The following is a 12,871-nucleotide window of genomic DNA, read 5'->3' as shown; positions in this document are numbered from 1 at the left end:
TTATATTAGACACTGAGATACTTTTTTAAATGTTTGTACCACTGCAATTAGCCTACGGGCATGAATTCAGTGCAAAGTTTCGCACAAAGAAATCAAAGCAAATATACATTGCCTCGTGATCTTTTTTAAGTTACCTATCAATTCAATGATGTTCCCTCTGCAGCTGCATGCTGTATTTGTACTATAGGTATCTTTTTTCTGTCATCTATGTATTACTTACAACTGCCAGCCTGATACGTTTACATGTTGATAATTACACGAGTCAGACTCACTGAAGCAAAACTCACCATATGCATACCAGGTCGGACAGACAATGTTTCATAAAAGTTGGCATTCAATGCACATGGTTGCAAATTTCTTCCTTTTTGCGTGAAAATTACCTTTTTGGGTTGTGCAAGTCTTATGCTTGGTACATGACGATTCGAACAAAATTCAGTCACACAAAAATTGAATCTACATAGTAGATACATATTGAGGCAAGCATTTTTACGGCCATGTGGCGTCGTGTGGCGCAACTGTAGAACACGTCAGCAGACTCACTGAGGCAAAACTCACCATACCAGGTCGGACAGACACTGTTTCATAAAAGTCCGCATTCAATGCATATGGTTGAAAATTTCTTCCTTTTTGGTGGAAATGATTTTTTTGGGGGTTGTGCGAGTCTTATGCTTGGTACATGACAAACAAAATTCAGTCACACAAGAATTAGATTTACATACTAGATACATATTGGGGGAAGCATTTTTACGGTCATTTTACGGTCAGGCTTCAATTAATCGACCCTTTAAATAGTAGTCCATTGGCCAAAATTCAAAGGGCAGTGACAATAAAATCGGTGAAAATGGCTTTAGAACATGGCAGAGGAATTACAGAATAATAGACTTTTTGTCTTTGTTTTTCTTAGAACTGTGTAAAAACGCATTGGATTTAGTCCCAAACAACGAGGTCCATTCATAGTCTCCAAGCAGACCTACGGGTTGGCAAAGACCGTATCCAAATGGCAGAAGGAGTTTTTATAGCCAATCCAAGTCTGTTTAGAGATTAGTCCATTCAGAGAACCGGCCCGAATTAATACTACATTTTGATTGTCTTCACACAACATTGATTGTTACACAATGGCTTATTATTCGTTGTGTTTACATAAAGATATGGAGTTTGGTATCTCTTGTAGGTATGTTTCCTGTTATATCTGTTGAAAATATAATGTCTTTTTTCCGGCTTACCGACAAATTCATCTGGTTCAACTAAGTCCCCTCACCAACTATTATTTTCCTTTCCTCCTTCCCTGGAGTTGAGACCAGCTTTACCTGTACATGTATTTCATTTCATAGTAGTAATTGACCTAATTGAAACATTACGTTATGCTCACAGTAGAAAGTGCCTGAGATTAACTGGCTGTTCCTTGCAGACGCACTCGGGTTTCACGAAAACTCTGCCGGGTTTTCACAAACCACGAGGAACGGTCGCTTATTTAGGCGCATGCGCACTTCAGACCTCCAGGCAAAAGGCTGTCAAATATATCATCTATCTTCCACACCCTGGTGACAAACTTTTTGAAGACTACGCAGAAATCGGTGAAAATGGCTTAACGCCACAAGATTCACAAAATAAAGATTACACCTTCCAGCATTACACTTTTTGTCGATATTCTGCATCTTCAAGAAGATATGAGTCTTTTGAATTTGATTTTGAGGGTTAATATTATGTAAAAATGCGCTGAATTTAGTCCCTATCAACGAGGTCCATTTAGACAAGTGACCCAAATACTACATTTTGATTGTTTACGAAGAAAATTGGCTTATTGAAGAATTTATGATTAAAATTGAGTTTACAAACTTTGGGCGTCTCTTGTAGATATGTTTCCGGTGAACTAAGTTATATATTTTGGAAATGTGTATCTTTTTTTTCGGCTAACCGACATATGTATCTGCTTCACCCACGCACCCTTACCAACCATTTTTCCTTACCTCTTTCCCCGATGTGGTTGTTGAAACTAGGTCATGACTGTACATGTATTTTCTGTTATAATTGACCTAATAGAAATGCTACGTCATACTCACAGTAGATAGGACTTGAGATTAACCAGCTGTTCTTTGCAGGCGCACTCCAGTTTCACGACAACCCTGCCTGGTTTTCACAAACCAGGAGAAACGGTCGCTTATTTAGGCGCATGCGCATCCATGCCTTCGGGCCTCTGAGGCTACTGCATACATTGTCTATCCGCCACGCCTGGGTGACATATGGAAACGTCTTGAAGACAGGGAGTCTTATATTAGAGGCATCCAGGCGTAAACTGTGCCGTGCTTTATAAAAATATATAGGATGTTGGCACCTATTCTTTGCGTTGTGAAGTCGGCGTGAAAAGTCGATACGCAGACAGGACTTTATTCATTTTATTCTATTTTGAAATATTGCAGATTGTACCAAAATATTGTACCTTAAGCTTAGGCTTAGATTATATATATATATATATATATATATATATATATATATATATACCTTTCTGTCTTCAATTCATGATTCATATTGACCAACAGAATGTATTTGCATATTACATTCCTGTAGAATTTTTGTCAATGATCATCATAAATGAAGGTGGGTAAAAACCAAAAACTGACCGGAAGCCTGTGAATTTCTTTATGTTGCATCTTGAATCATTATAACTAGATAAAAACAACCCGCCATTTAGCGTAGTATAACTCCAAATGCTATAGCGTTTTCTTCATGTTATAGAAATTTAACAGTTTAAGGCCATATGACCCCAAAATACAAAAATCTTTTGATCACTTCGACAGCTGTGCTCAAAACAACGGTAAGGTCTAGAAGAAAGTTTTAACTGAGTGTGTACCTGACTTCGGTTGGGGAAGCTCGTATTGGGGTCACCTGCTGGCGCCGACTGGCAGCCTCCCAGACCCTTGCGACAGTTCCACAAAGGGTAAGTGTGAAGCAAATATGTATCTGTTGTATATTATGTGATTGTAAACCCTGCAGTAATTCGGCACTGGCTGCCATTGCATGGGTAATTTCTGACCAATAAACCAATGAATACCTTCCAAACCTTTGCTATATGAGGCCGTATAAGATTTCAAACAAAGTAAACATATCAGACATGTACATGTGTTGTTGTTATGTTTTCATCGAAAGGTAAACGAAGGAGTAAATAAACGAAACAGGATTACTGCAGGTTTTATCAAGACACATTTTCAAACATTGATAATACTTTTGCAATTTCCTATCAAAAGCAGCTTTAACGTAATTAGTGTATTTCTGCCATCTTGCATTGCATTGACAATGATTTCGTAGACTTCTTGGAGCGGCGGTGTTCAATTTTTGGGGGAGCACTGTTACGCGAATTTTTACACGGGCCAAGGTTCTGTAATGTCGGCTTTGGGGTTTATGTCTGGTCTCTACCATAGGGAGAATATTTGCCAGGGATTCACTTGCAGGCTCCTAGGATGGCAGATAGGACCCTCTCTCCGTAGCTGACTCCCTTAGCATATATATATTTGGCCAATTTCTAATATTTTCCCAGCCATCCGCTGGGACTGGTAGAGGCTAAGTTATGTCGCCGAAGGAGGATCGCCAGCTTCGGCGACATAACATAAAAAAACATATCATTCTATTAAAATCATGCCTTGAAGGAAGACGACCCCCCCCCCCACACACACAGAGCAATGTACGTAGAGACAATTGATCTAGGTATAGAATCTTCTAGCAGCTTGCTCTGGAACTGCAGGGGCGTTTTTGTCAAAATCTTCCAAGGGCAATAACTAAGCAAAGGAACAACATATTTCGATGATATTTAGTATGCAGATATCTTAGAGAGAGATGTGCATAATGATGTAAGATTAGGTAAATTGGGACTTAATTTGCATAATTAATGAGCAAAATCTTAATTTACAGTGTTTTTCATTATCTATTAACATATGTAGTTTATTGCAGGTGGGGCATTAACAGATACCAATTATGCCAATTAATACATAATTTGCATAATTAATACAAAAGAACCAGCGTTATTCTATGTGGTAAATGACTGGACTGTTAACATTGTGACCTGTGTAAGTAAGTCAAGGGTATAAATGACCAAGCATATATTATGCAAATATGGAAGTCATTTGCATAATCAAAACAGTTCATGGAGAAATGAGGTCTCCGAACTCTGGTAACCTTTTGAACTTTTTGTATCCCTGCAATTAGCCTACGGGCATGGATTCAGTGCAGACAAAGAAGTGAAAGTAACGATCTCAGATGCATATCTCCTATTGTCTCGAAATCTTCTTATAAAGTTACATCTCAATTCAATGATGTTCCGTCTGCAGTTGTAGTTGTACTATGGGTATCTTTTTTCTGTCATCTATGTAGTACTTACAACTGACAGCCTGATAAAATTATAGGTTGATAATTACACGGATCTGACTCGCTGAAGCAAAGCTCACCCGACCAGGTTATAAATACAGATACTATCTTGTGCCAGTCTGATTTAATGCATGCACATGGTTGCAAAAAAACTATTTTTTTGCGTGAAAATAACTTCTTTTTGGCACGGTGCAAGCCTTATGTTTGGTACATGACGAACGAAATTCAGTCACCGAAAGAAATTCAATTTCATTGACTGTTATAGTATATACATATATAGACATATACATATTTTGGTAAGCACAGACTTTCCTCTCTACGGTCAGGCTTCAATGATTTGACGCCTTGAATAGTAGTCTATTGGCCTAAATTCAAATCTAAAGGGAAGGGACACAAACATCGGTGAAAATGGCTTCATAGGCAAACATGCCACAAGAGTTACAAAATAATAGACTTCTGGTCGATACCAGTACCAGTAGTTGTACTATTGGTATTTGTTTTCTGTCATCTATGTTTTACTTCCAACTGCCAGCCTGAGAGGTTAGGGCCCTGTCACACTTGAGCGTATACCCGTTGCGTGTGAGCTGCGTATGGAAATTAGGTACGCAGCCGTACGCACAACAGTTGTGGTGGTTTAAGATTATTTTGACGAATGTGTGGCTCACATTTCATTATTCATATGTTAGATGTGCCTCACACATACGTCAAAATAATCGAAAAATATCTATAAGTATGACTTGCGTATTAGCGTAATTTCGTTCATACTATCATGCCTACTGGGCCATATTGTGCGTATGCCGGCGTACATAAAACTTACACAAGCCGATTGAGATGCATGTGAGATGCGTATTGTGCGCACGGCGGCGTATGGAAATATCACACGCAACGGGTATACGCACAAGTGTGACAGGGGCTTAAGTACGACAACGACCAGCGGGTCATACGCAATGAAGCGCAGCTCACCCGACCAGTTCAGACAAACAGCATTTCGTTGCCAGTCTGCAGTCATTGCAGATGGTTGCAAATGTATTTTCTTGCGTTTCCTTTTTGGTACTTGGTCTCGATGGCGTCCCTTACGATGAGTGCGTGAAGATAGCTGCTGATCTTATGGTCGTACGCGCAAACCCACGAAAAGACACCGGGGCCTTGTTACATGAAGATACGTGTATTTACTCTCCAAGCCCCCCCCCCCTCTCTCTCTCTCTCTCCTTCACTCCCTCTAGTACATGGTCTTCCACTCATATCCGCTTAGGTAGCTAATTCTCAGTCGCATTCTTCCTCTCTTAGTCATCGTTAGTCATATTTCCCTTGCAGTCTAACACATATGGTGATGTCCTTGAACATAGTGAGAGTTACTATTGTCTGATCTTCTGGACATGCGTGTACAAATGAACATAGTGCCCTATTACATGAAGGTCTGTGCAAACTTTAAAAGGAAGTTTGAACGGCTTGTGCTGTGCAATTATTTAAAGCAACACGTGAATCGTTAAGAAACGAAATGTTTTCAAATGCTGCTATAGAAAATACAAGAGTTGGCTTATACTAAATGCCAATAGCATATGAAGAACACAATTCTGTGGTTTAAAGTAAATGTCACTGTTACACGCGCGCAGGCGCACAGGGTCCATTCAGAGGGATACTTTAAGCCTATGCAAAACTTGTAGAAGCCCTTTTGTAGGGAAATGTTAGTGATAGATGTAAATAAAACAGCAACAACAAGATTTTGGCCCATCTTTTGAAGGTCTATGGACACAACTGATATGAAGTCTCCAGTCCCTTAGCTTACCTGACGTCATCGATCAAAATGGCGCCATTCTTTCGTATGCCAGACCGCCGTCGTGGTGTTTCACCGTATAGAAAACATTTCAAATTTGACTATTTGGACACTTTGACATAGCGAGCTACTGCGTGGGGCCGGAGTTGTTGTGACTGGAAAAGTTCACGGATGAGATTATGACAGCTAAGATTTGCCAATTTTTTCAGTATTCTCATCATTGCCGGTAAACCACCCCTCTCACTGGACCCGCGGCACGCTGGCGGCGTCGCTGCGGCCGATCGCATTGACAAAGCACTCAACGAATTTCATCGACAAAAAACGAATCTTTTTAAGCGCTGTGTGTTTTGTTGTCTTTTTGGTCATACTTGTACGTTTTGGATCATATTCCCATTATAAAGTCAAGGGTTACACAAAACCGGTTTAGGACGCAGCTGCAGTCGACGCCAGCGTGCCGCGGGTCCAGTGAGAGGGGGGCTTTAACAGTGTGCTGTGCCATTTACGCTAAGCAGACATCAAGCTAGTCTCTTCTTGAGGTTCTTCGGTGGTTATAGCGTGGGTGGCGGGCTTATTCCTTTCCCAGCCCCGACGAATCCTGTCTACACGCGGGCCTACACAGGGCAACAAGGTCACGACCTTCATCAGAACCAAGATGGCGGGCAGGACTAGCGTCAGCTGAAAGACAGCGATGGTATAGGGCGAGAAGAGCCTCTGTAGGGTGAACACTTCTGCGCCGTAAACCGCGTTGTGGACGATGGCGAAAATCAGGACCGCCCAGCCGAGTTTGGACTGCACGAAGTTGAACTCTCGCCAGTTCATGGCGTTGGTGACGGAGGGGATGGACGAGACGCCGAGGATGGCCATCAGGAAAAGTGAGAGCGCGCCGAAGAGAAGGAACGTCTCCCCGCTCCAGCGGAGCTTGCCGTACTTCACCTCTCCGCTAGGGGTCACTGTCTGCTCAAACAGTCGTGCGTAGTACGAAGGACTCCATATCATGAAGGAAAGAAAGGCGTGAACGATCGAGGCCAATAGAGACAAAAGTCCGAGCTGCTTGCGTGCCAGCATCCACTTGTCGAGCCAATTTGGGAAACGCTTGTACTTGGTGCCGTTGTAGAGTTGTGCAAAAGCAGCGAAGATGCCAGGAATGTATACTAAACATAGCAAGGTAATAGCAGTCCCGGCAAAAGTCATGTTCATGACGCTGACGGGGATGTGAGATGCTTGATTGGTCCCTGTAATGGCTCTAAAAATCACTATTCTGTACAGACAGTACAGGAAGAAGATGACGAAGACGCCGAGGAACATCTTCAGCGCCAGGTGCCACGAGGGCAGGAGGCGGAGAGGGATAGCCTCGATCTCGCGCGCAGCCCTCAGACTCCCATAATCCACCGGGACGAATCCGAGATCCTGCGCCAGTTGCATGACGGTCTTGCGAGCGTTGGCGTCATCGCTACTGATGAGGACCTGAAACATGGATGGAAATAAAGCGAATCGCAGAATCATTGTGGCAAATATTTCTGCATTATGCGAATTCTACCCATCGCAAGAAACTTTTAAATTGACGCGTATGTGTTTCAAATATAGAGCCGACATCTTGATCTTGGATACATCATTGTGCTGCATCGAAAACAATTGGGGAAGGTCGTATTGAGGTCACCTGCTGGCACCGAATGGCAGCCGCCCAGACCCATGCGACAGTTCCACAAAGTGCAAGTGTGGATCAAATATGTATCTGCTGTGTATAATGTGATTGTAAACCGTGCAGCAATTCAGCACTGGCTGCCATTGCACGGGTAATTTCTGGCCAATAAACTATTATCATTATTATTATCATTACATTAAGATATGATATTCTTACCTCCTTCGAGCCTCCGAATAGTCCTGAACTGAGCGACCATGCGGACACCACGTTGAATCCCTTCACCACAGTCGAGTCTGGGAACAAGCTGGCCAGGTACTCAGCGTTAGATTCCCCCTCGTGGATCTTTGAACGATAGAAAAGGACCGGTATGTCGGTAACACCTCATCCGAACTCATCCGAACTCAAACGAGTCTAAAATGCAGTGTACACGGGCTAGGGACCTTATTTGATGGTCTGGATACATTAAATATACACGTATGAATGCAAAACAAGCTGAAAACTTTAAATATTTACCAGTTTTTTTAAATAAGTTTCTCCGCTTGTTTCCAAGATAGAAGGAATTTCTGGCCGCCATATTGGATAGTCATTGTTGGGGTCCGTATGGGAAAGTTCTTCATACTTTTTTTATTCATTTTCATGTATTTATTTTTTCTTCATTTTGAGTGAATTGCGATAAAAATGTAATCAGTACCCAACGTCTTATCGTCCTGTCGAACACAAAATAAATAAAAATGTATGAAGTACATTCTCATCCGAACCCCAACAATGACTATCCAATATGGTGGCCATAAATTCCCTTCATCTTGGAAAAGAGCGGAGTAGCTTATAAAAACTGGTAAATACTTAGAGTTTGGTGCTTGTTTTACATTCCTACGTTCATATTTAATGTATCCAGAGCATCAAACAAGGTCGCTTCCCCCTTGTACACTGCATTTTAGACTCGGATGAGTTCCGGTGAGTTCGGATGAGTTTGGGTGAGGTGTTAAGGCATACCTGAAAAGGACGAGTTAATCATGAAATGCAATAGTTCCATGTCCATTCGATATGCGAGAAGTATACTGTTGATTTCATATACAACACTTGTCGCTTCAAATTTGATACAGTGAAATTTACGTAGAATTTTTGCTCACTGATAGATGTGTTTAGGAGATTTATGAAAGGATGGGAGGGAAATATTCTACATTCCCTGGCAAATGTCTGTTGACTCCTAATTGTATTTCGTAGTCTCCATTCGCCTACACTGTTAGGGCCCCTATCGTGTAGGTTTTTTTAAATGGCTTTGGCCTTGCTAAACGGTGCCCATTCATGCGTTCCAACTGACTCCTTGGCGACGCTAATCCCTGGACCTACATTAGTTCGTGCTTGCCGTTAACTACTTTGCTGTGCTGTGCTGTGGTTTTCAATGAAGGGTTAATCTCCGAGGAGATGTTGGGAGACATCTCGTTACGTTTTCCTAGCCGCATGTTTCTGTTGGAAACTGCCTCTAACTACATTATTGCCATGGTGTCTGGCTGGGCAAGGAAACAGGTTTAGTACACAATGGACATGCTTCTACTCTCTTGCATACACCAAGGGCTATTTTTTACAGATTTGCGTAGCAAAACCTTTGCTGGATCCGTTGGCATGTGGGGTGGCCGCCATCTTGAATTGTGACGTCACAGGGTCGCCATACCATTTCATTGGGAGGGGTGTTTTTGGGGGTTGCTAGCGTTCTCTCTATTCTTATAAATCGGCACACAACTATCACAAATTCAACTCAAATAAGAAGAAAAATTCAATACCAATTCATATCTATAAAAAGACCCCGTAATCGCTAACACTAGCATAGCAAACCTGAAGTATATGTAGCACAAATGCTTATCTCTATTTTTTATAGAAATTAGGAAGAAAGCCTCGAAAGATGAGGAAGAGCTGACCTTCGTGTTGTTGCTGACGTCGATGAGGATCTTGCCGGCCAGTGCGTCCCGGTCCGCCTGCAGGTCGGGGTAGTTCTCCCGGTGGATGGCCACGAACACCAGCCCGGCTCCGGACAGGGCTGCCCGCCGGGTCGTCACATCTGCACCCTGCCACATAAAAAGACAGCGCTGCACTTACAAAAGCTGCTGGGAACCCAAATCTACCCCATTAATAACATTTCTTCCAGAGAATACTATAGCTATCTGTCACCCAGAAGTCGTATGCATGACCATAATATTGCCGGAACAAAAAATGCTAAATTTCCATTTGAAATACATTCATGGACTAGCGGGATTTTAGAATAAGTTCATAGCAGGCCCTCTAATATATTCTTAAGAAGGGTCCGGTCCTGAGGGGTCGCCAAAAATTACATCATAATTTTTGGCTAAGGTTCAAAATTAAAAAGAAACGCAATTTGCGGCCTTTACCGAACATAACTTTGCAGAAAACGTACATGTGTGATAACAGTACGTTAAGTGATATATGTCGCCTTTCGTTAGCCATTGTTGTAGAACGAACACATTCCAATTGGTTGGATACAACTTCAAATTGCTAAGGGATAAGCGCGCACTGATTGTTAAGTCAAGGTACGAATACAAAGACAAATTGTCCTTCCACGTGTGTGGTCCAAGTCATTATGATGATGGACCTGTTTCCACTATTTCTGACCTAGGAAAATTTCAGAATCTCATTTTTTTTTTTATGAAGCTGCTTTTGGTAGCTGGCCAGTCGTCTATCTATCCAGTGCAGCTGGCTGTATAACTCGGGGCGATTGTAGATTGGCTGAAGGCCAATTTCATTGAAGGGCACACAACAGCGAAATAGCAGGGTAGATAGAAGGGGAGTTCCTCTATTTACCAACTCGCTTGGGGAATGGGTTACACGCTCGGGAGTTTCACACTTGAGAGGGATTTTCCCCACTATTTTAGGAAAAGTTCCGTAGACACTGGGTCTAACAAGGTTGACTTCTTTTCCCCAAGTGGAACTGGAAAGTTTGGGCTGCTTTCTATGAAAGCTAAAAGATTCAGGTCTTGACCAAAGATAGCTTCTGTCAAATATGGCCGGTTTCAAACAGTTAACATATTTGTGACACCTTAGATGAAGCACAGATAGCCTTCCCTGGGCCATGGGACACTGAACAAAATGCCAGGGATAAATATTTAAACCTTAGACCGGGTACCAATCCTGGGGAGCATTCGCTGTATTTGGTTTATAGAATTCTACGATCAAGTACGAAACCTTTAATAAATGCAGTTCTAATTGCGAGACCGTTATTTCAAACTTAGAGGAAAGAGAATATACAACCTCCCTTTATATTACGTAACGTTATATTACAAATATTTGATTCCTAAGCAATGCAGAACTAGGAAGCCTGACCAAATTCGATCTATAGATGGACCAAACTGTGTCAAGCGGATACAGAAATGTTCACAACTATACCTGAGTGAAGAACCGGGCGTTGCGGTCAGGATCGCGGCTACCCACCAGCACAGGGAAGCCCGCCTGCACCAGGCGACCCGCCAGCGACCGGCTGTAGTCTCCGCTCCCGAGGATGGCAACAGTTTGCCGCCCGGGCTCACGATCGTTACGGGCCCTGCCCTCTTCAACAGACACGGCAGACATCTGTGCACCATTGCTGAAAGTACTATAGTTCGCAGTCATGGCTAGAGAGAAGAATTTTCCCACCGAAACTGAACAAGTCTTCAAGCTCAGGACTCGCTGACCGATGTTAGTTTTGGTTTACCTCATTATCATACGACTTGCTTCTCACGGAAGGCTAACAGGCTTTGACGAGGTTGTTTACTTCCTTGTGACTGTTGGGTTCACGGGAGTTCAGATGGAGAAAGGTCATTGTTGAAAGCAAGGCTGGATTGGGTCAGACGAATCTGGGTTACTGGGGTACAAGAGGGGGTTGAACTCGCTGTCATTATAACAGATGTAACTTACTGGTCAATGGCACAATTGTGGACGTGACTTCCTTAGCTTAGCAACATCATTCAAATCGCTACTCTGTGCTGAAGGTTTGCTGTAGGGCTTGGCCCTTTGTAACAGTCTTACAGCGTTTCCCTTTATATCTAATCCTATCTAGTAGCTAGCATGACCGATAATTTTCCCTTGGCACAAACACAAGCATAAAGTCTGACCAGCTGTTTCCTGTTACTTCACCCTGATAGACAGTGGCAGATATGTCAGGCAACGATAACACTATCAGTAGAGTCACTAGTCTAGGGTAAAACGTTCCGTTTCTTCCTTTTGGAAATCAGACAATATTTCGAACGACTAGAAGTACAAGTAAAGTGCACTACTTGCAGTGAATTTTTTCAGCCTTTATCTAACCTTGAAAATATACACTCATTCGGCCGAGACCGTTTTTCAAGAGTTCAAGGGAGGAGGTCAGGGGTCCTTTTAACATACCATCGGAAAATATAACAAGCATCGTTTTACAAAGATAACGTTACAATCAGTATTCCATAGTCATATTCAGAATATAAAGATAAGTCGAATATATAACACAATTTCCATATTCGGTAATTCGGTGAATTGAATAAGGAGGCTGTTAAGAACTGTTGTTTTTGTTCAACTTGTAAAGCGCCTAGTGGCATATATAGGCCAGGAAAAAATTAAGGTTGAGGAAGGTCTGTAAAGGTTTTTTTTTTCAGTAACTTCCCAAAACTCCTCAGGCACCCTTCCTTATGTCTCCCTGGGGCATACATACCCCGATCAACAACATTGATGACGATTTCTTCATACACAAGGCAAACTTAGTGACGCACATCAATATCGTACAAAGTACAGTGATAAGTTTGACACAGAAAAGTGCAAGCGCTTATCTGGCTGTTTCGGGAGGACAACCTTGCAAAAGACAGAAGATTCTATTGTCTAGCAAATATGTCCTGTTGGTTGAACAATGGTTCATTTACATTTATTTACCTGACAATATTGAGTTTGTAAATTGAGGACATCTTTCGTTGATATGTTTCTTAAGAATCAAGGTGTATGTTGTGCATATTGGTGATGGAGCAACTACTGACCCCACCAAACCTCCCCAAAACCACCAAACATTTTTTCTTCGCCCATTGAGTGATTGCTGAGATTGATTTTAAGTAATTCACATGTTGTCGGTTGTAAGTCTATCTAATGTC

At 42.1% G+C, this 12,871-nt stretch overlaps 1 protein-coding gene across 1 annotated transcript; it reads right to left on the bottom strand.

Annotated features, from left to right (window-relative positions):
• Window positions 1–6,608: 6,608 nt before the first annotated feature.
• On the bottom strand, window positions 6,609–11,749 carry LOC136435918 (metalloreductase STEAP3-like). The gene is made up of 5 exons (XM_066429629.1): window positions 11,169–11,749; window positions 9,689–9,835; window positions 8,464–8,479; window positions 7,989–8,152; window positions 6,609–7,594 (listed from the first exon to the last, which is right to left on the bottom strand). The coding sequence occupies exons 1-5, from the start codon at window positions 11,388–11,390 to the stop codon at window positions 6,635–6,637; spliced, it is 1,509 nt and encodes a 502-aa protein (XP_066285726.1). The 5' UTR covers window positions 11,391–11,749; the 3' UTR covers window positions 6,609–6,634.
• Window positions 11,750–12,871: the final 1,122 nt, after the last annotated feature.

This window comes from Branchiostoma lanceolatum, chromosome 5 (assembly GCF_035083965.1).
Source record: "Branchiostoma lanceolatum isolate klBraLanc5 chromosome 5, klBraLanc5.hap2, whole genome shotgun sequence".
NCBI lineage: Eukaryota > Metazoa > Chordata > Leptocardii > Amphioxiformes > Branchiostomatidae > Branchiostoma > Branchiostoma lanceolatum.
This window is presented reverse-complemented; position numbering and strand designations above follow the sequence as displayed.